A 22,358-nucleotide genomic window follows, 5' to 3' on the forward strand; every position below is an offset into this window, starting at 1 on the left:
TTAATTGGAGAGGGGGTCTGTAAAGTTTTGAAATGAAGACAACTGCCTTAAAATAGATCTGATACAGCATGTCTGGCTTTAAAAGCACATTTACCAAATATAAAGAGGAAAACAAAGGTACCAAAAATGTTAATGTTCAAATTTTAGCACACCCAAATAACTACAGATGGATGTGCTATTTTCTACTAAGCTACTTCAATGGAGCTTATTAAAAATTGGGGGGGGGGGCCCATAAGAGTCATGCTTAATATAATATCTAGTTTGCTCTTCCAAACTATTTTAAACTGCCAAATTTGAGTTGTACTGACTCAAATTGTTAAGTTTTATGGAATAAAAGCAATTTTAGTAATGGAACATTTTTCCCGTGGAAAAAGATGATACAACATTGTATCGTCTTCATAGGAGGCAAGCAAGAGGGGCCCTAACCCTGTGTTAAATAATGCTGTGCACCAATTAAAGCATGTATCTTTGGAGAATGCAACTTGTGATTTTAAATTTGATTTCAACTTGAGGCAACTTGGTGTACTGAGATTCCCCCAAATGCTGTGTAACAGTGCAACAAATTCTATAGACCCAGCAGATCTGCCTGAGAAGTAGTATAAATACAATGAATAAAGGTGGTCCACTATTCTGATAGTCAAACTGAAAAGGAATCTGAATCTGAAATCCTCACTTCTATTGGTTTTGAAAAACTGTTTTAAGACAAGTGAATGAATTGTTTAAAAACACCATATGTTATCAATATGATACCTTGCAAATGAAGAGGAAACATGAATTCACATTAAAACAGTTACCTGTCTTTCTCATTTGAACTTCCCTTGATCCAGGCGGTGCATTAATATCACCTATGCCCTGAAAGTATACGTATTTCTTCACAGTTATCAAATTAGGTGCATATTTCCAGACATCCTCTCTGTCATCAATAATACAAACCATGGAATCACCACAAGGAAATAAGTTTCTAGAAACAGGAGAAAGATTAAGTGAAATGGACTGATTAGATAACTCTTTTAAATGATTCATATTAAGGCATATCTACTCAATAAAGATATAAAATAGGAAGACATTCTAAATTCACATATTGATTACAGTCCTTTACATTATCAGTTTGTTTTCTTAAAGCAACTACCATTTCATCTGTATCATCACAATGATTATTAATCAGTTTTGCTTAAAACTGTCCAGAAGCTGACCAAAGAAAACAAACCATAATATTGAATTGACAAAACAAAATCGAAAATTCTTTCTAGTAGCACCTTAGAGACCAATTGAGTTTGTTCCTGGTATGAGCTTTCGTGTGCATGCCAGGAACAAACTCAGTTGGTCTCTAAGGTGCTACTAGAAAGAATTTTCGATTTTGTTTTGACTATGGCAGACCAACACGGCTACCCACCTGTAATTGAATTGACATACACATAAATATATATGCACATACACAAGTCCTTCACTTTTAAATGCACAGAAAATAAAAATCAGATCCACCGAGAATGGTTTTTTTAAATAATCAGCTGTTACAAAGATGGGCAGTAGAAAGCATCACCTGTAACTCTGCCACCTAGAAAACAATTCAATCAATCACTGCTTTCAACTAAGCTATATTATGTGATTAACAAAGTAGTGTCAGGTACCACCTAGTGGTATGAGTGAGGCTGTTCTTCTGGACAAACCGATAGAATTGGCTTATAATCCCAAGAAATTTAGCTTTAACTAGGAATGCCATTAGAATTTTCAAGTTAGGGTGCAGCTTTTTATGATAGAAATGTTGGATATGCAATGGGAGAACGTAACTGCACTATTTAATTTAATTTTTATAAAGGAATCAAAATACTATGTCTCAGCTTCTTTGGATGGTAAGAGTAATAGTTCCATACTCAAAGCTTTGATACGTGCAGTACATATAGAAACAGCATAACATTCAATCATGTTAAAATAAACCTATTACCCATGAAAATCTGTTTGTATCGATTTGTCAGGCAGGTCAGAGATCCTGCTACACTGATGTATCCAGTACAGCTCTGTCTAACTAGGAGACAAGTCCTACTTATTTGCATAGTATTCTTAGGGCCTGTAATAAATTACTCCCCACTACCAGCTCTACACAGAGACTAAAGGAATCATTGGGTTCATGCTTTTCTGCTCCAATCCGCTCACCAAATCTAGAAGATAATGTCTGTGACCAAAGATGCTGAGAACCAAAGATGCTGAGCCTATTTGAATGCAGGCTCTCTGTTTTTCTAGATACTGAATATACAAAACAAAAATGGCTTATATCCAGGGCAGGGGAGATTTCTACTGAAATACCTGGGGGATGTTCTGCTGTGGGTGGGTGTGCACATGTGTAGAGTGTAACACCTGAACAGGCTCCTATTCTGCAGTTCCCAAGGTCAAAATAGATATGATGGCAGCAAGCCCAACCCCAGTCATGCCAAATCCCTACAAAAGCAGAAGGGGAGGGGGAGGAAGGGGGAGATTTAAAGCATGGTGTGAATGGGCAGAGCTGAACCCTTCCATCACCCATGATTTCTCCTTGAAGCAACCTTAAAAACAACAACATATTTTTGTTCTGATTGAGTTCCATGACACAAAGTAACCTCCATTGGAACAGAAGTAGTTTAAAAAAGAAGTTTGGGGCAGGGAATTCACAGGCAGAAAAAAGATGCACTCCTATAAATAATTCTCTTATTCCTGCCACCTGAAAATCACTTCAAATGCAAACAGTTAGAGAAAAACAAAAGCAATGGTAATCTATTTTCTTATCAGTTTCTGTTAATGTGAGCAGGATAGAATCTCCATTGCTTTACAATAAAAAGGCATTGAGATGTTTATGTTTATGACCAGGAGTAGCAGGTTGGGGAGTTTAAAAAAGTAGTTAGATACTGAAATTATGTTATTTGTTTCAAGCAGTATCCGTCCAAATGCTTCACGAACAATATTCCAATCCCAATACATACCTAAGGTTCCCAGTTTTAGAAAATGGATCAATACATTCATCCCTTGACAATATTCGATGGGAAAAAAGCTTCTTTTCGGAGTCCAAGAATGCTTTTAAGGAAGAGAAGTTCAAAATTAATATGTATTTTCCACAAGATTAATCATACTTTGTATGATTTTCTCTGGAATACCACAGGAACGTTTTAGCCAAAAACAGCTTTTAATATGAATTACTGTGCATAACTAAAACTTATTAATGAGATCCCCAAATACATTCATCTACTACATAAACCATAAATACTACACATAAATCAAGAGACTGGTATTAAGCCATTAAGGCTGCAATCCTATACACCCTTAGAAACAAGTCTCACAGAATTCAATAAGGATTATTTAAGAGTAGGCATGTATGGTATTGTGCCATAAATATTTGTAATTGCTAATATAACTTGCAATTGATAGGGTCACAATAACATGTCTACTCAGAAGAAAGTCCAATGGAAATCTATGGGGTTTTCTCCCAAGCAACTGGGGTTATGAGTGCCTCCTGAATGTTTTTAATAAAATGTGAGTTTTCGTTAGATGGAAAAAAAGATTTTGAAGTTTATATTTGTAGTTTATTCCTTAAGAGTAAACATAGCATATTTAGGTCAACATATTGGCCAGTCAAGCATCGCATCTTGTTTTGTGATACAACAGTATCCCCCATTGTAACACTTCATAGCAAGTCTCAGCATTAGACGATTTCCCTCATTTGTTCAGTGCCATGTCTTGGGTTTGTAGATAGCCAAAGCAGTGGAAAACATCCTACAATTCTTAAGCAAAATGGGCAAGTTAAGGGAAAGTTTAAATAGGAGTTCTTGTAGTTGCAGGTTTTAAGTTATACTTGTAAGATTTGAACATAAATACTTCTGAGCTATCTTGAAATAGTAACAGCTTTGTTTTTAAAAACATGGCTGGATGACAATTGTCTTGAAAAACTGATTTTAAGGACTATAATCAGGTAAGAATTCTGCAATCAATTTCTTGGCTACTTCCTCATGTTACATAAACCATTTTTAGTTTCATCAGTGGGGGAATCGCACTAAAACAGGCCTGCACTTGTGGCCTGCCAGTCACATATTGCAGTTTCATAAGCCTCCTGGTTTAGCTGCTTGCCAGAGATTGTACAAATTACAGGGTTGTCAAGCATCTGGCACCACTAAATATATGTCAGGGTCGGCTGCATTCACTTTGGTGGGTCACAGGTTGCATTATTATATATCTGGAGAAGCTCAGTGCAAACTTTGTTTTATAAACTAACACTGTCAAAATTTCTGAGAAAGTTATTTTAGAATTGTGACCCCTATGGTACTGTGCAATATCCATTTCTAGACATGACTGGTGATTCAGGGAGTGATGTGATGCACTTTGAAGGATTTGGATGTTCAGAGGCTAGTGACGCAGCACTTTCTATAATTCCCTATAAAAGGTTTCAGTGACACACTTCCCAATATCACTAGTCACCTATCAAAAATTGATACATGTAGGCAAAAACTAATGTGTCTTACAGGAATAACTTAAAACCCACAAATACAAGAAAATTTGAGAGTTAAGGATAGAAGTTCAACCTTAACTCACCCGACTATGCTTAAGAATTTCAGCAAATTCATGTAGGGTCATCCCCTTGCAGTACCTAGGCATAACGAATTGAAAGAATTAGCGAGACAGAACCATCACCAAGTAAACTTAGAAAGATGCACTGGCCTACTAAAGTGAAATAAGCCACTTAATGTAGAAAATAAAAGTGAGGTGAGAATATTTTAAATAAAAATGTTAAAACAATATTTCCATAAATGGTCTGTTGTTTTCCCCCATATTCATTATCTACACAAGTCAATTGCTAACTAGATTGGTTGGTGGGCTAGATGGAAACACAAGCCCCTCCTACAAGCTCCTCACAGCTCAGTGAGTTCACTTTTGTGTCTCTTCCTGGAGATAAAGGTAGGACCTTGAATAACAGAAACAGGAAGAAAGGATCAGTATATCAGCCAGTATATCAGCTGGCCAGTCCTTTATTAATCTATATGAATCAACACATGTAGATTAAGGCTAAGGAGAAAGTGGAAAAAAGAAGGAACAGATTCTTCTTAAGAGACCAATTAGCAGGAAAAAACTGCTTACATTCAAGAATCAGTTGAGGAATAAATCGGGAGATACTTTCTTTTTTGGTTTTCACCTGCTATTTAATTATATCAAAATAATACATTATGTGTCAACTGAGACTTTCCTAAGAACATTATTTCATTTATGGGTGACTTACATTACATGCATGAACAATACCCAGTGGCTCGATTAGCAACAAACGCAAAGTAATGGTTATTTAATGACCTGGTTTGCACAATCAAATCATGACTTAACAAGCCAAAATATGAGTGACCCCATGCATTTGCATGTGGCGTCCATCACAGAAGTGGAGAAACAAATCAGGAAGCTGCAATTAGCTATGGCTTCCCATTATGTGGGAACCAGAAACAATGATTAATGGTTTCCAAACAAGCAAAGATTCTCAACTCATCCTTAAAACATGTCCTAATATTCTAACTTGGTTGGAATGAATCTAGCATAGTTTCCCAGTATGCATGTAAAGGGAAACTGTGGTTAAGTATGGCTTCAGAGCTCATTTGCCCACTCACATGAAAAGAGGACTCTGGGGCTGCATGAGGGTGATGCAGCCTGTACAAATCCTAGTTTATTAAGCAGAGTTAATAGATTAAATACATTTCTTTTCAACCAAAGAACTGCATTCCCTTATAGAGAACCTTTATGTGCACCCCATCAGCGTCCATTCCCATTCTCTTTCACACACATGCATACACCCATTCTCATCCTTGACTGGCCAGGTTGGCTGGAAACTGGAATCCAACAATATTTGGAGGGCCACGGGTTTTTCATCCAGGCTCCACTGCACATTAAATGAAGTCTTTATTCAACACAATTTCTCTTTAAATTTACTGCCACCTTGTGTTTGAAGCATGCACATGCTATTGTAAGCAATGACTGCTATAAAAACACACAGTTGGAGAGTTGATTTTCTTCTTTCAAGCAGAACCATGACATTTCCTAGATAGATCAGAGGGAAAAATTGAATCCCTAATTTTCAAAAAGGTTTCCTAAGCCTGCTCTCTCACCCTGTGAATTCTTGAGGGACAACAGTGATTCTCAAAATAGAAGAAAGTTTGCATCTTGGAGCAAAGTCTGCAAGCTGATCTCATGGCTACATTATCAGATTAGCTATGCACGTTCCCCATTTTTATTCCTCCTCTTCCTGCCTCCCCTCATAACTTTGTGTAATGCCTGATGAAGCATTCTGGAGAACCTGAAAGCTTCTGTGACAGTTTGGCTTGTCCCAATGAAGGTACCGCACAATTGCAGATTTTCAGTTTTGTTCTTACAAATGAATGTTGCTTTTTCTGTGCTTTGTAAAACTGAGGGCAATATCCAATGAAGTAGTTCAGATAGTGCATGGACCTCTGGTTGTGCAATGGAACTTCTCCCTCTCTTCTCCCTCAGCAACCTCTATGCTTGTTCTGGGGGTTCCCCCCAAACCCGCAGAACAGATTTGGGGAGGGCATGGGGGGGCATCAGGGAGAGGTGACATTCTATAGAGAAACCAGAAGTTCTTGTGCTAACAGAACTACTTCATTGGATACCACCCTGAGTGCTTTAAATAGGCCAAAGTAACAAGAAGTCAATGATAGAATGCAATAGGATAAGAACGCTTTCAGCACCAAAGAACTTTAATTTACTGCCTGTTGGAATACAGTGGAATCTCAGTTTCCAAACGTAATCTGTTCCGGAAGACCGTTCGACTTCCGAAACGTTTGAAAACCGAAAACTCAATACGGAAGCCCCAATACAATAGGGAAACTCAAAACGGAAGTCGCGTGGCACGTTCAGCTTCCAAAAGGCATTTGAAAACTGAAGCAGTTACTTCAAGGTTTTCGGCATTCAAAAGCCGAAACGTTTGACTTCTGAGATGCTCGAAAACCGAGGTTCTGCTGTATGTATATCCTTCATTCCTCATGTAAATGAAACAATGCACCTAGCCACTATTTAGCTGGATCAAAATTCTAATAAAAGGGATGATCATCCAATTCTCTCATTCCCATGCTAATCTCTTATCCTGTTGTAGACTTCCGGTGTGGGTGCCATTCCAAGCAGTTGGGAACTGTCTCAGTCCCGAGACAGCTCCAGTTTCCTCGGGGGTAGGAGCACCCGCAACCGCGCTGTGGGCTCCGGTAAACCACGGGAAGAGCGTCCCGTGGCACAGGGTTTCTAGCGGGCCCCAGATGTGCCGACCCATTCTCAGGCAACCCTTGTAAAAGGGGCGTCTGAGTGAGCGGGCTCCGGCACGGGGCTGTAGAAGCCGTCTCTAACCAAGGAAAACACAGCGGCGGCAACTGCCGGATTTTGAGCGCCCTGCCCTTCCTCAATCTGGACTTTAAAGAAGTACTCTGTAAGTACGGAACCTAATTTCGGATCTAAAAGAGTAATTTGGCTTATGGAGAGAGATTAAAATGAGGAAGTCCGTTTCTCTCCAATAGCAGCAAGAGGGTAGTAACGTCAAAGAGGCTGGAGCCGTTTAAAACTTGCTTTGAAGTTTAACTCCGATTTTGTATACCTTAGAGTACCCTGTTTTTGGGGTAAGACTGAGACTTTGATTGATTTCTTCAGGCGGATTACAAAGTATGAGGTTGATATTATTGACCCTCTGGCTAAGGATCCCTGGTCGGTCCGGTAATGGCGGCTGCTGACCGGCTGGCGCAGCTGGAAAAGTACTGAAACCTTATCACTTCCGCCCAACTAAATCCCACGGTCTCCGTAGACCCAACAATGACACCAATCCAGGAGAGAATATTGTTGGAACTAAGACTACTTCAATCACTTCAGCAAAATCTTGTAGGAAAGTTTATCCAGATTGCAGCAACTTTGGAAAACTTTGCTTTATGCCCACTCGAAGGAGAGGAGGGAGTGAAAGTGGATCCTGTGGAATTTTTGGAGGATGAATTGGCACAGGCTTCTAAACAAGAGGGGCTTACTCTGTGTGAGAGGCGGGGAGCCCCCAATTTGAACATTATAGCTGACTTTTGGGGTGGCAGCCCAGAAGTTCAAGAAGTTCAAGAACAACAGGGAATCCAACAGGAACTTGAGAGTGGGGAAATGAAACCTTGTTATGATTTTATTGAAACAAGTTATCAAGAAGAATGCCACACTCTGGAGAAGAAGCTACATCTGAAGGGAAGTGTAGAAGTGAAAGTGAAAAAAGTTAAATCAACTTTGAATGTGATAATAGAAGGAGAATCTGGACTGGTGGAAGGTTGGGGGGGGGAGACTGGGGGGGAGTGGGAAAGTTGAAGGATGAGAAACAAATGGGCAGGAGAGGGGTGGGGTAATGGGTGAATTATTAGAAAGGAAGGATTGACCACGGTATCCGACACCAGAGGGAAAATGGAATATGAGATTGGAAGAAATATTTAGGTATAGGTTAATTTGGGTTTTTTAATAGACTGAGAATTGGAATCAGAAGAAATATAGGCTATAGCATAACAAAGTTAAGTTAAGAAAGGATATAAGAGGTAGTGATGTGTAATTTGATGTTTGTTTTATAGAATAAGATTTTGGAGTTAAAATGTGTTGACAAGAATAAGGTTTAAGATTTAAGATATAATGAGTATGATTGTATGATTAAGATTAGAGGGTAAAAGTAGATATTACAATGTTATAAAGTTACTAAAAGAGGATTGGAAATGAACGCAGAGGAGAGGACGTGAGGAGGTCCCAATAGAATGTCAGAAACCTGGGAAAGATAATGAGATTTTTGTATTTTTGTAGTATTATAGTTTTGTATTTTTGTAGTTTTGATATCTGTTTTTTGTTTGTTATTGTTTGTTTGATTGTGGTTTGTATTTTGTCTTATTGGAAAACTTAATAAATTTTTTATAAAATAATAATAATCATCTCTTATCCTGTTGTAGATTAGCAGATACTATTTTTTGACATTTACTCTCAGCATAATTTGTATAAGCCTTCTTGAGTGCCGATCAGGGAAAAAAGCAGGGTATAACAAGAATACTTTTGAACAAGATTTGAAAAGCAATTTGGGAACAACGCTGCAGTCACTTGATAGTTAATGTTCCATATTATGTTACTTAGAATAGAACCGTAGAGTTGGAAGGGATCCTGAAAATCATCTAGTCCAACCCCCTGCGATGCAAGAATGTCACCTAGATCATACATGACAGATGGCCATCCAACCTCTGCTTATAAACCTCCAAGGAGTGAGAGTCCATCACCTCTCATGGAATTGCTTACCTGCAATTGTATGTGCATAAAGTCTGCTTCCAAAGGTAAACACATGTAGTTCATACAACTTGGCAATCTTTTCTAGAAATTCTCTGCAATGAGGACGCAACCGTGTATGTAGCATAGGCTCCCCTCGACCTAACTGAAAATGGAATATTCCCTGAAAGGGAGAGATAACACTGGTAAGACTTAAGCTATAACTCATAAATAAAACCCATTTTCTGGCATAGACAGAATGATTTTCAGCTTATAAAAGAATTTAGTTTTCAACCACTATTAGATGTACCAAACTTTTAAAAATTAGCAGTTTGTATACACTTAAATGCGGGTGGTGCTGTAGGTTAAACCACAGAGCCTAGGGCTTGCTGATCAGAAGGTTGGCAGTTCGAATCCCCGCGATGGGGTGAGCTCCCGTTGCTCGGTCCAAGCTCCTGCCCACCTAGCAGTTCGAAAGTGCAAGTAGATAAATAGGTACCGCTCCGGCGGGAAGCTAAACGGCGTTTCCGTGCGCTGCTCTGGTTCACCAGAAGCCGCTTTGTCATGCTGACCACATGACCCGGAAGCTGTACGCCAGCTCCCTCGGCCAGTAATGCGAGATGAGCACCACAACCCTAGAGTCGGACACGACTGGACCTAACGGTCAGGGGTCCCTTTACCTTTACCTTATACACTTAAAAATATACATTATAAAGTTCAATAAAAAGAGCATTTGCTTGCCATGGTTTTTATAATATCTCACGAACTACAACTTCTGTCAGCCCAAGCCAATACCCAGTAATCATGAGAGTTGTAGTTCAGCAACATCTGGAGTCACAGGCTAGACCAACTTATCATAGAATGACTGAAAATAGTCACTATATGATGAAGTAGTATTAGCTATTTATCAAGTAGATCAATTTAGTTAAGAATATTTGGGAGCTAGCTAGGTAACTTCAGTTTCATTCCCATTTCTCTAGCTACCGTGTTTCTCCAAAAATAAGACACCGTCTTATATTTATTTTCCCTCAAAAACCCCCCACTATGGCTTATTTTCAGGGGATGTCTTATTTTTATTACCACAGATTTATAAACGGACCAAGTGAGAGCCATGGGAAGTACTAAATGTGGGTGCAGGCTGCCAAGACTGCACAGCTTATGTACGTTCTTTGCTAAACTTTTTTTTTCTTTTAACACAAAGGAAATTCAAATACAATGGCAAGTATTTTTTTTGGGGGGGGGAGGAGTAATTTAGTCCCAATCCCAATAGTTTAACCTCTTGGGTTCTCTGCTGGGTCCCGCTGGCTCGGGGTGCTCCACACGGTTCCAGGCGCCGAGCTGGCAGGCGGAGGCCAGGCCAGGCAGAGGCGAGGCTGCTGGTTGTTCCGCTCGGTGCGGCGCTGCGGTAAAGAAGATGGGCAGCAGCTGGAGGGCGGCTCCTCCAGCAGGAAGGAGGCTTTAAGGTGCGGGCAGCCTCGACTCTTCCTTGGCGCCCCCCAGAACTGCGCCCAGCACTACGGCTTATTTTCGGGGTATGTCATACATTTCGTAAATGCTTGAAAATCCTGCCATGGCTTATTTTATAGGGACGTCTTATTTTATGAGAAACAGGGTAGGATCCAGAAAGCCCACATGGGCAGCAAGTGTCTTTTCCAGCTCTATCAGTTGCTACACTGGAGAGTACACCAGACCTCAGAGCAAATTTCATAACAGCTGAAGTAGGAGAGGTTCTCGAAATGTCCCAAACTTTATGCACCTTTAGTTGCGTGGGCAAGTACTTTCACTGAATATTCACTAGATGATTATTTAACCAAGTTTCACTCAGAGAAGGTCTATTGGAATTAATAGACCTAACTAGTGTTCATTAATTTCATTTAGTCTATTCTGAGTAAAATTTAGTTGACTATCACCCACTGTTCCTTTTCTGGCAAAAAGCAATACAAGCAGATTTCACATGCATTATTTTTATATTATTGATTTTATCCTGTCCCATCCTGAAGGCTGTATTTCTTATTTTCAATGCTTGGACATCAAATTCTAAAGGTTTCTTGGTAGTTACTGCAGACATAGTATGTATGCCAGTATTTTTTAATTTTTTATTGGTTTTTTAAAATATTTTCTTACTTTCCGTGCTAGATGCCTTGAATTTCTTCTGAAAGCTAGAATAATAAACAAGGGCTCAGGATCTACTATATATTTTGGAAAGTTTGTATTTGCTATGAATTGGATGCCTCTTAGTTTTGGAACTTTATAAAGCATTTCATTCTTGAAATATTGAACAGTTTTAATGTATTTTGGCAAAGAACAATAATCAATAATGTTGCTTTACTCGGTTAGACATCTGTTGGCAGTGCTGTTCTGTTGTATGGATCAATGTCTGGTCCAAATCTACCATTAGAACCAGTTTTCGATTTCTGCGTAGCCTCTCCTGGTCTTCTCTTCCCAACTGTTCAGCTTGCTACAATAAAAAACATCGAGTATCCCATTAAGTGTATTTGAAGCATGAGGATTAACTTGATTAGATCTCAGTGGACACAGTGCAATGTACAGTAATTTCAAAGAAGAAAAACAAACAACAGCCAGCCAAAATTCAGTTGACTAAATAGCTCCTTTCACTCATATTAAAGAACAAATGGGAGTGGAACATCATCTTAGAGTTGCCCTCTAGGCCTCCAAAATCCTAGCAATTTGTATGTATCAAACTCACTGCATCAACACGTTTAATTAGTGGACTTTGCAGCAGGGCGTTTATTTTAACTTCTGGTATGTGGCAGATGCAGTGTGCATTTTTCCCCTACAAGCAAAAAAATAAGGAGTGCTATCCAATGAAGTACTTCTGTTAGTGCTAAGACTCTGACTGCAACAGAACCTCCTTCTCCTCTCATGTGCAATCTAAATTTGTCCTGGAGATTCCTCCAACCCCCCAGAGCAGAACCCCCCATTTGTGCAAATGGAAATCCTTGCACTAATGAAACTATTATGCATCTTGTACAGAGTACTCTTGTAATTTCCCCTGCTCTTCATGTGCTGTAAAAGCAGCTGGTTTCCTGGGTATAACATTTTACTTGCACCCAAGTGTTTGATGGCCAAAATATCCTGTTTGTGACTACTTTTAAAATATTAGCTGTGGTGGTATGTGACTGTTATACACATTTTTATTTCAATTTCAACAGTATTTTTAATTGTGTTGCTTTACTGCTTTTGTGTTTGGCAAAAAGACTGGGATATAAATTTAGTAAGTTTGCCATCTAAACTAGTCTTGGCAGGCTTTGTGCAACAAGAATATAGAGTGAAATCCAAAGGAGCAGGCAGTAGTTCTCTCTTCAAAACTAAAATTTGATTACAACATATCAGAAACATGTATAGCTTAGGATTCTATCTACTTAAAAGAGTTGCTTTCAACTTCAAATTTAGCTAAGACAAACTTGCTGTATTACATGCATTCATAATGAAGAAATTCTGCTAATTAATCTGCTGAACTTTGGACCCCTGCCAAAAATAAGGGGAAGAGTAGGAGTATACTTACTTCAGAGCTAACCATCAATTCTGGTACACTATGAACCATTGATACAGTTGCTGTGGATACTGGCATATTTTGTGTTCCATTCTTGCTTCGTAGCCTAACAACAATGTGAAAGATATCAGGCAAATCTTATTAATTACAGTTACCAAAAAAACACAAAACCCTCTAACAGGACTGATTTGTGCCATATGTTTTAAAGACAACTAACTTATTTACCACTTGTACCAACCAGCCTTAAACAGTGTACACAAACAGTGAATTTACATGATGTTTAATTGGCAAGCAGAATAATATAATTTAAGAACAGAAAAAATGGCACATCTTGGTACAGAGACCAGAGTCACGCTTTTTAAACCAAGTAAAAAGTACTCAAGTACATATATACACCGATGTACTTAAATTACTGGCATCCTCTGAAGCATATAGAAAAATGGTGAAAAGGATTAGGATTCATTTCTGTTTACTGAGGGAAATGTTAGGCTTTTAGAAAGTCTTAACCATTTACAACAAATACCACATTTCTGTTTTTCAATATAAAATTGTTTGGGTTTGTGTATGTTTTGTTTTACGTAAAATTCCAAAAGTGCATTTGCTCTCAGAAAGAATTTAACTGGAATATAGGAATACAGGGTAGCAGCATCCCAATATCTGAATAAAACTGCTTTCAGTGTAATGTAGGGATTAGAGTGTTGGATGAAGACCTGGGAGATCAGGATTCTAATCCCCATGCAGCAATGAAGTTCACTTGGGGGCTTTGGGCCAGTCACTGTATCTTAACCTACCTCCATAAGGTTGTTGTGAGGATAAAATGGGGAGGGGAAAAGCCATGTGTGCTATCTTGAGCTCCTTGGAGGAAAAGTGGGCTATAAATCAAATAAATAATAATAATGGTGCATGAGCAATTGTGCAATACTGATTACGCTTGGCTTCAAAATGTTGTTGATCTTCATCCACCCTGCTTCATCTGCACATAAGCTACCATATGACATCAGTGGGCAGCAGTGTATTTTGATAGTTATATCAAGAATGTCCTGTTTGGCCTTTGTGAAGACAATGGACACAAAATGCATATTCAAACATGAAGGTTTCTTACAGGCAACAGCCTTAATCTTTATTTCAAACTCCCAAGACACTCCAATCAATTCTATTAATCAGAACTATTTCAAGAGGTTTAACAAACTTGACTGTTTTCTATGTACAACATTGTCACCCATTTGGTTCTTTATTGTTACATTCATGCCCACTAGTTCAGCAAGTATGTTTTACGTTCCTTTTGAAAGAATGATTCTTTGGTTTATCCATCAATTAACCTGTGCTCATACCTACCAATGTTTTAGTCCGCTGCATACATTTTATGAAGAATGCCATATTTATTATCAACAAACTGATGTTTATTTCTATTTTGTAATATTATGCTGGTGCAAGTTCGCATGCTCCATATTCCCACTTATTTCTGGCACTGCTGGGCATACAATAAACATAAATTGTTCTTTCCAGATATGAAGAGCATTATTCCAGTGCAACACAATTGATTTCAATTTAAGTTCCTCAAATGTGACAATCCTCAGTTTAATGCAGCACCATCAGTAGAAGTCAAAGTCCATACAACAATACTCACTGTGTCAAATCCTGGCCACACTCTGCACATAAGCCTTTCATAACAACTGGATGGCTGCATCCTTCCATCCGCACCAGGACACCTCTGGAAAGCAAAGAAAAATCTAATTTAAGGAAAAACTGATTTCATTATATTATATTATATTCTGTATCAGATTAGAAGTAGGGAAATCAGGGTTTACACTGACTGTCACGTTGAATACTAGAGCATCAGTTACCAACCTACCTCCTCCCGCCGGACCACCTGAAAATTGCTGGGGTGTGTGTGTGCATGGGGGTATCTCAGTAGACCAGTTAAAATTGTTCTGTATATTAAAAGCACATATAATGCACATTTTAATATCAGTATTCTTGTTTTCTTAATGGGATGGATATGCCTGCTTTGTGAATGAAGTCCTATGAAGCTAAATGTAATGTTTGTTAGCCTCTGATCAGGTTCAGTGCTCATCTTGCTACTGCATTTGGAAGTATGGTAACTGTCTTTTTAATACGCCATCTGTGTGGTGGTCATGGAGAACTAGTGATCCATAGATCACAGTCTGAAAATCTTGGCAACAGTTGCTTGGTGGACACAAACATAAAAACTATCCACGATATTTCACAACTTTCTTATGTTTATTCACACAATACAGAATGTGTTTGCTTAATAGTTTTCTTTATGCTTATTTCTATTTATTTTTTATAACAGCTGAATCTATCACTGTTCACTTTAGTTATTAAAAAACCCTCTTTTATAGGATTTAACTGATCCCAGAAAGCATACATCTATCTGGGCACAATCCAAAGCACAAAGACTGTGCCATACTGCAGTGGTAGAATACCTGCTTTGCATGCAGAAGGTAGGACAAGGTATCTCCAGGTAGGGTTGGGAAAGAACCCTGTCTGAAATCCTGGAGAGCCAATCCCAGTCAGCATACGCAATACTGTGATAGATGGACTGATGGTCTGACACAACATAGGGAAGCTTCCTAATGTTCCTTATTCATTGGGGAGTTCTCCTGAACAATGTCAATGAAATAAATGGATTGTTTGAAATGAATGCCTGATTAAGATCAGGGAAATGGCTTATTGTTGGGAGAGGGCTCATAGCTATATGAAGTACAGTGGAACCTTGGGTTATGAACTTAATTCATTCCGGAGGTCCGTTCTTAACCTGAAACTGTTCTTAACCTGAGGTACCACTTTAGCTAACGGGGCCTCCCACTGCCACCGCACGATTTCTGTTCTCATCCTGAAGCAAAGTTCTTAACCCAAGGTACTATTTCTGGGTTAGCGGAGTCTGTAACCTGAAGCATCTGTAACCTGAAGCGCCTGTAACCCGAGGTACCACTGTACTGGTTGACAAGTCATTTTAGTTTCACCTCATAGGAATAAAGTTCTTGTCTTGAATGGTTTTTTTTTTTTTTTAAGGAGCTAAAAATGTAGACCAAGTACTATTTTAAATGGTTTAACAGCATGGCTCTCTTACCATCCTAGAATGGGCTTGTAAAAAGTATGCACAATATTACAACCTAACATTTTGAGATGATGTGAAGTTCTGTTTCACTAAAAGGCACACACATCTAGAAAATCCCAAATAGCACATTTTCAAGACACATTTCAATCTGATTTGCCAGTTTTAGAATTGAAATTGGTTTGGTTGCTCAGTGGATGACCTTCACTGTAAAAAGGACTGCAGAGTGTAACTCTGCTAATAATCCTGTGTGCCCTCAAGGTTTCTTGGCACACTCTTGCATTATGTACTTCTTATCTGCCTGCTCAAAATGGGGGATACCTTTTTGAGACATCTACATGAAACTGTTACGGAAGATCATACATGCTCTGGAATAAAGTGTCATCAGTATGTACAGTCCCATCCAGGTGAAATGGTGGCATTTTCTAAGCCATGGGTAGCCAAGGTGGTGCCTTTCAGCTGTTGTAGGACTCCAATGTGCCTCAATTCTAGGCAGCAAGGTCACCAGGATATCATGCTGACCAATCCTGTTCTAAGTTACTGCTTTGACTCAGTAATAAGATGGGTGAGCGCTAATAAGGTGAAACACTGTATTTGGCTTGTCCTTGCACTACTTGTTAGGGATGCTTAGGCCTGCTCTCAACTCTCTGTTTATGGGTGCCTAAGTGATATCTTTGCTTTAAGCACTCTTTACCAACTTAGATTAGTGTGCAAATTGTGGTCTTCCAGAACAAATGCAATATTCCCATTGTTATCCATGGGCTTTCTGTGAAAAGCATTATACTCCTGCAACATGGCAGTTCAAACAAAATAAAAAATAGAAAAATTCATTCCAGTAGCATCTTCATGCACATGAAAGCTCATACCAATAACAAACTTAGTTGATCTCTAAGGTGCTACTGGAAGGAATTTTTCTGTTTTTAATTTTGTTTTGACTACAGCAGACCAACACGGCTACCTACCTGTAACTAGAACTATGGGAGTTCAAGTTATTAATAGGTACCCAGCATGTTAAGCATATTTTGCTTGTATTGACAAAATGTTGTATTGAAATTGGCTTCCAAACTGCCTGGAAGTGAGGTATCTGAAGGATTGTATTATCCCATATGAACTCTTTTGTTAAGGTCATCTTCTGGGTGTTTCCTCCTTTGAATAACTTTTCACTTTATAACAGCCTGATTGTTGAATGCTCTTCCCAAGGAGGTTCAGCAGGCATCTCTCGCAATATGTTTTAGGGAGCAATCTTAAGTATGGGAAACCAGTATGATTTATGCAGACCTAAGTTAACTAGTGTAAAGTACATCATATCCAAACTCCACTCAGGAGCAGCCTGACAGAGGGAAAACAAGACTTTAAAATAGTTTCCCATCCCCACCATTTGCCTGGAGCCCTATTTCTCAGGGCTCACAGTAGTGTAAGTTTTGTTAAACTTGACTCAGCCAGCTTAGCCCTGGTTGAGCTGGGATGAGGGAATTATTTACACCTGCGAAACTCTGGCTGAATCAGGCTTGGGGACTTGTGCGTGTATAGCCCAGCTGAGCTGGGAACTGGCTGGCTGACCTTGAGATCTGCCACATCCTAACTTGTTCATCCTGGTGGATCTAGGGTTAGGACCATGCCCTTAGGCATGAAGTAAGAACCATTCAATTCTCAAAAGCCTTGTCTTTTGTACAGTGTACTATTGATAATCATGTTTTGGTTGATGCTTTGAATTTGCTTTACTTTTACACATACACAAACTTAAACAAACAGTCAGGATATTCATTTCAAACAATAAGTAAGGATATACATTTTAAATAAATAAATAAATAAGACGTGGTAGATGCTTTTATCCACTCTAAATCTGAGCACAAACAAAAACAGACACTGAATACTGATAAGGCCATTTGCAGAAGGACATCTGCAGGCAGGTAACAGCTGAACTACTTGTTCAGAGCAATATAGGATCCTTGCTGCATGGGAAGAAAGAAGGCTAACCTAGAGACAGACCACTAACATGCACATTTTTGTGTGTAAGTATATGTCTGGTACATATAGGAAACTAGACATTTCATAAAGGCAAATGAGAAGATGGGGCAGATTTGATCTACTTGATTTCTATACTAACCACAGAAGGAAAAAAGCCCCTTCTTCCTCAGCCTGCATGGAAACCAAGCAGGCACTTGGAGAAAGGAAAGATCCACCTGTCATTCCTCCACCTGTATTCTTGATAGTGCATCCACAGTGCAGGTCAATATCATATGTAGTTTGCTATCCCAAGGTACGGTACTATGTACCTCAGTATCTAAATGCACATCCCAAACATCGCAGCATCTTTTTGCATACATATATCTCTGGAATGAAGTTAGAGAGTGTAGCTACTCTGAAATTTCTTTAATAGATAGCTATGTTCAGGGATGACAAGAATTAAGTTCAATCAACTTCTGGGGTGTGATTCCCCACCCGAAATTTAATGTCTAATTAATTTTACAATAGCGTTTCCTACAATTTTTTGTGTTCAGGTACAACATAGGTCAAGAAATCACCACTGCAAATTAGGAATTAAAGAAAAAAGTAACCAAGATGAAAAACTGTTCTGAACTGGATCAGACTTGGGTAATTGTGTTCTTGAGTATTAGAATGAGTGTTACATTTGTATAAACAGACATAAATTTAAGTGATAAAGTGCAACATATTTAATTTTAACATTTATTCTACATTTTACCAAGGCCTGCTTCCTCCACACAGTCTACACTCATGACTGCAGCTCTGACTTATTCAGGTTAATTGTCTCTAATCATAGGCTGTTTATCTTGCTGTTACTCACTTTGAGCCCTTGGGCTAGGGTGTACTACACATTTAAACACAAACAACACACTCTACATCAGGTTTACATCCCACCCTTCCTTCAAGGAATTCAGGCCCTTCCTTCTGTTCTCACAACACCCCTGTGAAGTAGGTTATCCTGACATGGCAACTGGCACAAAGTCACTCAGTAAGAACAAAATAAAACAAATTCCTTCCATTAGCACCTTAGAGACCAACCAAGATACACACAGTGTATCTGAAGAAGTGTGCATGCACACGAAAGCTCATACCAAGAACAAACTTAGTTGGTCTCTAAGGTGGTACTGGAAGGAATTTTTATTATTATTTTGTTTTGACTGTGGCAGACAAACACGGCTACCTACCTGTAACTCACTCAGTAAGCTTTGCAATTTGTACTCTGTTTCTTCCAATCTATGCCAAATGCTCTAACCATGGCACCACATTGCCTTTCCATAAATATATAGCTCAAGTCACTGTATTTTATGGGAATCCCCATAATCTGTCTTCCTTACCTTCTCCTCGCCTTTTATCATCTCTTCTGCTGTCAAAGTTTTACTATAAGGTCCCCAATGGAGAAACCTTGAAATACAACAACTGGAGGGCTACAGGTTCCCCAGCCCTATATTACAGTAATTAGTTCAATGTCAGGCAGAACAGGCACGAAACAGTAAGTAGCTAGTCAAGCTGTACTATGATGTCACAACAAATCACCAAATGACAGAAAGAATTGAGTAAAAAGGGTCTTACAAGAGCTTTGAGATTTGCTGAGGAGGCCCTTCTTGCAATACCACCATACACTGAAATTTGGGGGCCTATGATTAGCCTAGAAAAGCTTCTGGGCAATGGCAAAGGCTATGGAAAACCCTCATCCCTGATATATATTGCCCACCTTTCTCCCTTTTCCTATAGGCCTCCTGAACATTAAAGGTGATGGTCTGTTCAGTAATGTAGTCAGGTGGAATAGTTTCTTTAAACTGGATTGTGTTCTTCGGGGCTTTTAAAAGCTCGTTTTGAATTCCCATTACTTGCTATGCTCTGTGGGCTATAAAGAAAAGAAAGCTGTTTCACTCCATCTTTGGCCCTTAGTTTTCAAGGTAAGCTGCCTGTGGCTCGTCTGCACATCTTTGAAAACTTCACCTCAGAAGTGTTAAAGCCATGTGGGAACCTACATTATTGCAACTGCCCTAGCAGAATGCAAAAGCAAGTAAAAAGGGGTTGTGTTTCGCCCTTCGCTATTCACTCCTCCTACTTCCTCCATGGAGACGGGGAGCAAAGATCGGTTTCCTAACGCGCTTCAACCGAGACCCAAGGAAGGCGGGCTGGCAGCTTGAAGCGCCGGACGAGCCCACCTCGCTGCGGCGCCTTTTAAAATTTGGGGCCGCATCTGAGGCAGAGGAACAGCGGGGCCTGGGCAGTCACAGGCGGCGCCGTGTAAGAGGGCGGGGAAGGCACCGGCTGCTCCTCCCGCGCTTTCCCGCCTCTCCTCACCCTGTCCCGGATCTTCGCAGGAGAGCAGAGCAGAACGGATACTGGAGGCGCTTCCCAAGTCCAGGCGTAGAAGCCGAGAGGCAGAAGCCACCGGAGGTGGCGCTTTCCCGGGGCCCGGCCCACCGCCCGCTGCCCTCCCCAAGCCCCGGACGACCCCTCCTCCTCCTCCGCGCTCTTACCCGGGCGGGATGACTTGCCCGCGCTGCGCGCACAGCTCCCGCACCACTCCCGGCCGCTCCGCTTTGACCTTTCGCTCGGCTGTCCGCTGCGGGCCGGTCTCGGCGGCCGAGGCTCCAGGCCGGGCCGGGCCCACGATAGGCACGCAAACCGCCAGCACCGAACCGATCTTCACGGCGGCCCCGGCCGACACTTTCCATTCCAAGAGCCGCAGCGGCTGCGGGCCGGAGACGCGGATCTCCGTCACTTCGGACGCGGCGGCGGCGTCCCCTCCTGAGGAGGAGGAGGAGGAGGCGGCCGCTCCCGGTTCCTCCATGGCCTCGGCCGCTGGGGCTCCCAGGCCGGGCCCGACTCGGCTAGGGACAGGTCGCTATGGCGACGTAGGCGCCGCTGCCGGTTAAATGAGGAGAATCGAACGCGAAACGTTGCCCTTCCCCCTCCCCCACCCACCAACTACCACCTTTTTTTAAAAAAAATAATAACAAGAAGTAGTCACGAGCAGCGCCAAATGAGCGCGAGGTCAAGGCTCCGTTGCGCAGGCGCGGGACAACCTTTTTTTTTCTGGCGCCCGGGCCAGCTTAAAGGGGCCGCCGCGTTAAATCCGGCCCGCCTCTGGAGACAGCGAAGGCAATCGAATAGTATAGTAACCTCTCAACACGCTCTTCCAGCTCCTGGGCGGGGCAAGTTTCAGCTACGCCTCCCGGTTCCTTCCTGTATCGAGCGCTCCTACCTTACTGGAGACGCAAGCGCGCGTTCGCTAACACGCCCCTCCGCGTGCGCTACACAACACTGCCCCGTGTTTTTCTGCCCCGTCGAAGGGGATTGTGGGATATAGATGCCGGCTTGCAAAGTTCTAACGCTAACTACAAGTCCCAGCATGCATTTCTCTGGCTGTTTGGGGCATGTGTAGCTGGATACAGCAAACAGGACGGCAGCGGCATTTGTTTGCTTGTTTGCTGACCTGATTTCCTGGTAGTTGACTACAAGGGACCCTACAGAAATTCAGGAAATTTTTTTTGTGTCCGCTAACGAAAAACAAAAAGCATTCCAAATAACAAGCCCGTCCTTTATCAAACTTCTGGTGTGGGGATGGAGAATTATGGATTTTAGAAGTTTTAAGAAAATTGCCATGTGCATCCTAACAAGTGTTAAAGGTAAAGGGACCCCTGACCATTAGGTCCAGTCGTGGACGACTCTGGGGTTGCGGCGCTCATCTCACTTTACTGGCCAAGGGAGCTGGCGTACAGCTTCTGGGTCATGTGGCCAGCATGACTAAGCCGCTTCTGGCGAACCAGAGCAGCACACGGAAATGCTGTTTACCTTCCTGCTGAAGCGGTACCTATTTATCTACTTGCACTTCAACCTGCTTTCGAACTGCTAGGTTGGCAGGAGCAGGGACCGAGCAACGGGAGCTCACCCCGTCGCATAGCTGTCAACTTTTTCCTTTTTTGCGGGAAATTCCCTTATAGCATTGGGAAACAGCAGGGAGGGTTGACAGCTATGTATATAGCAGTGGGGAACAGCAGGGAGGCTTGACAGCTATGTGACGTGAACCGTGGACCTTTTGATTGGCAAGCCCTAGGCTCTGTGGTTTAGACCACAGCGCCACCCGCTGTTTTAGGAAGCGAAAAATCAGCTAACAGAGGTGTTACCAGTACTTAATGTACTCCAGTATGATGACTGATGCTTATGACAGTTCTATCGTGTACTTGTTAAATGTCCCCACACTGTAGATGAATGTGTGTGGGGAGGGAAGTTAAAACCACCCTGAATTACTATCACCACATTTTCTGTGTGTGCTTTGGTTTTCAGTAACTTTCTAATAAAGAGTTTATTTACTTCATAAAATTCATACACTGCTGGATTGTAAAAAAAAAAAAACACCCATCAAAGTGGTTGACCAAAAGATAATACCATACAATCGGGGGGGGGGGGGAATGCACTACTGTACATTAAAACATACAGCAAATTAATAAAACATTAAAATTCACATCAGCATTTCTAAGCATTTCGGAAGGCTTGTCTAAACGAGAATGTTTC

General features: G+C 40.8%; 1 protein-coding gene across 1 annotated transcript in view; it reads right to left on the reverse strand.

Annotated features, from left to right (window-relative positions):
- CTDP1 (CTD phosphatase subunit 1) overlaps window positions 1–20,949 on the reverse strand; it is a 50,855-nt gene extending 29,906 nt beyond the window's left edge. The window contains exons 1-7 of the mRNA XM_033154761.1: window positions 20,321–20,949; window positions 14,394–14,477; window positions 12,779–12,872; window positions 11,582–11,710; window positions 9,286–9,436; window positions 2,952–3,042; window positions 795–961 (exon numbers count right to left, since the gene is read on the reverse strand). Of these exons, the coding sequence (XP_033010652.1) occupies window positions 795–961; window positions 2,952–3,042; window positions 9,286–9,436; window positions 11,582–11,710; window positions 12,779–12,872; window positions 14,394–14,477; window positions 20,321–20,634 (1,030 nt within the window). The 5' untranslated portion in view covers window positions 20,635–20,949. The remainder of the gene's footprint in view (window positions 1–794; window positions 962–2,951; window positions 3,043–9,285; window positions 9,437–11,581; window positions 11,711–12,778; window positions 12,873–14,393; window positions 14,478–20,320) is intronic.
- Between the last annotated feature and the right edge of the window lie 1,409 nt (window positions 20,950–22,358).

This window comes from Lacerta agilis, chromosome 7, assembly GCF_009819535.1.
Source record: "Lacerta agilis isolate rLacAgi1 chromosome 7, rLacAgi1.pri, whole genome shotgun sequence".
Classification (NCBI taxonomy): Eukaryota; Metazoa; Chordata; class Lepidosauria; order Squamata; family Lacertidae; genus Lacerta; species Lacerta agilis.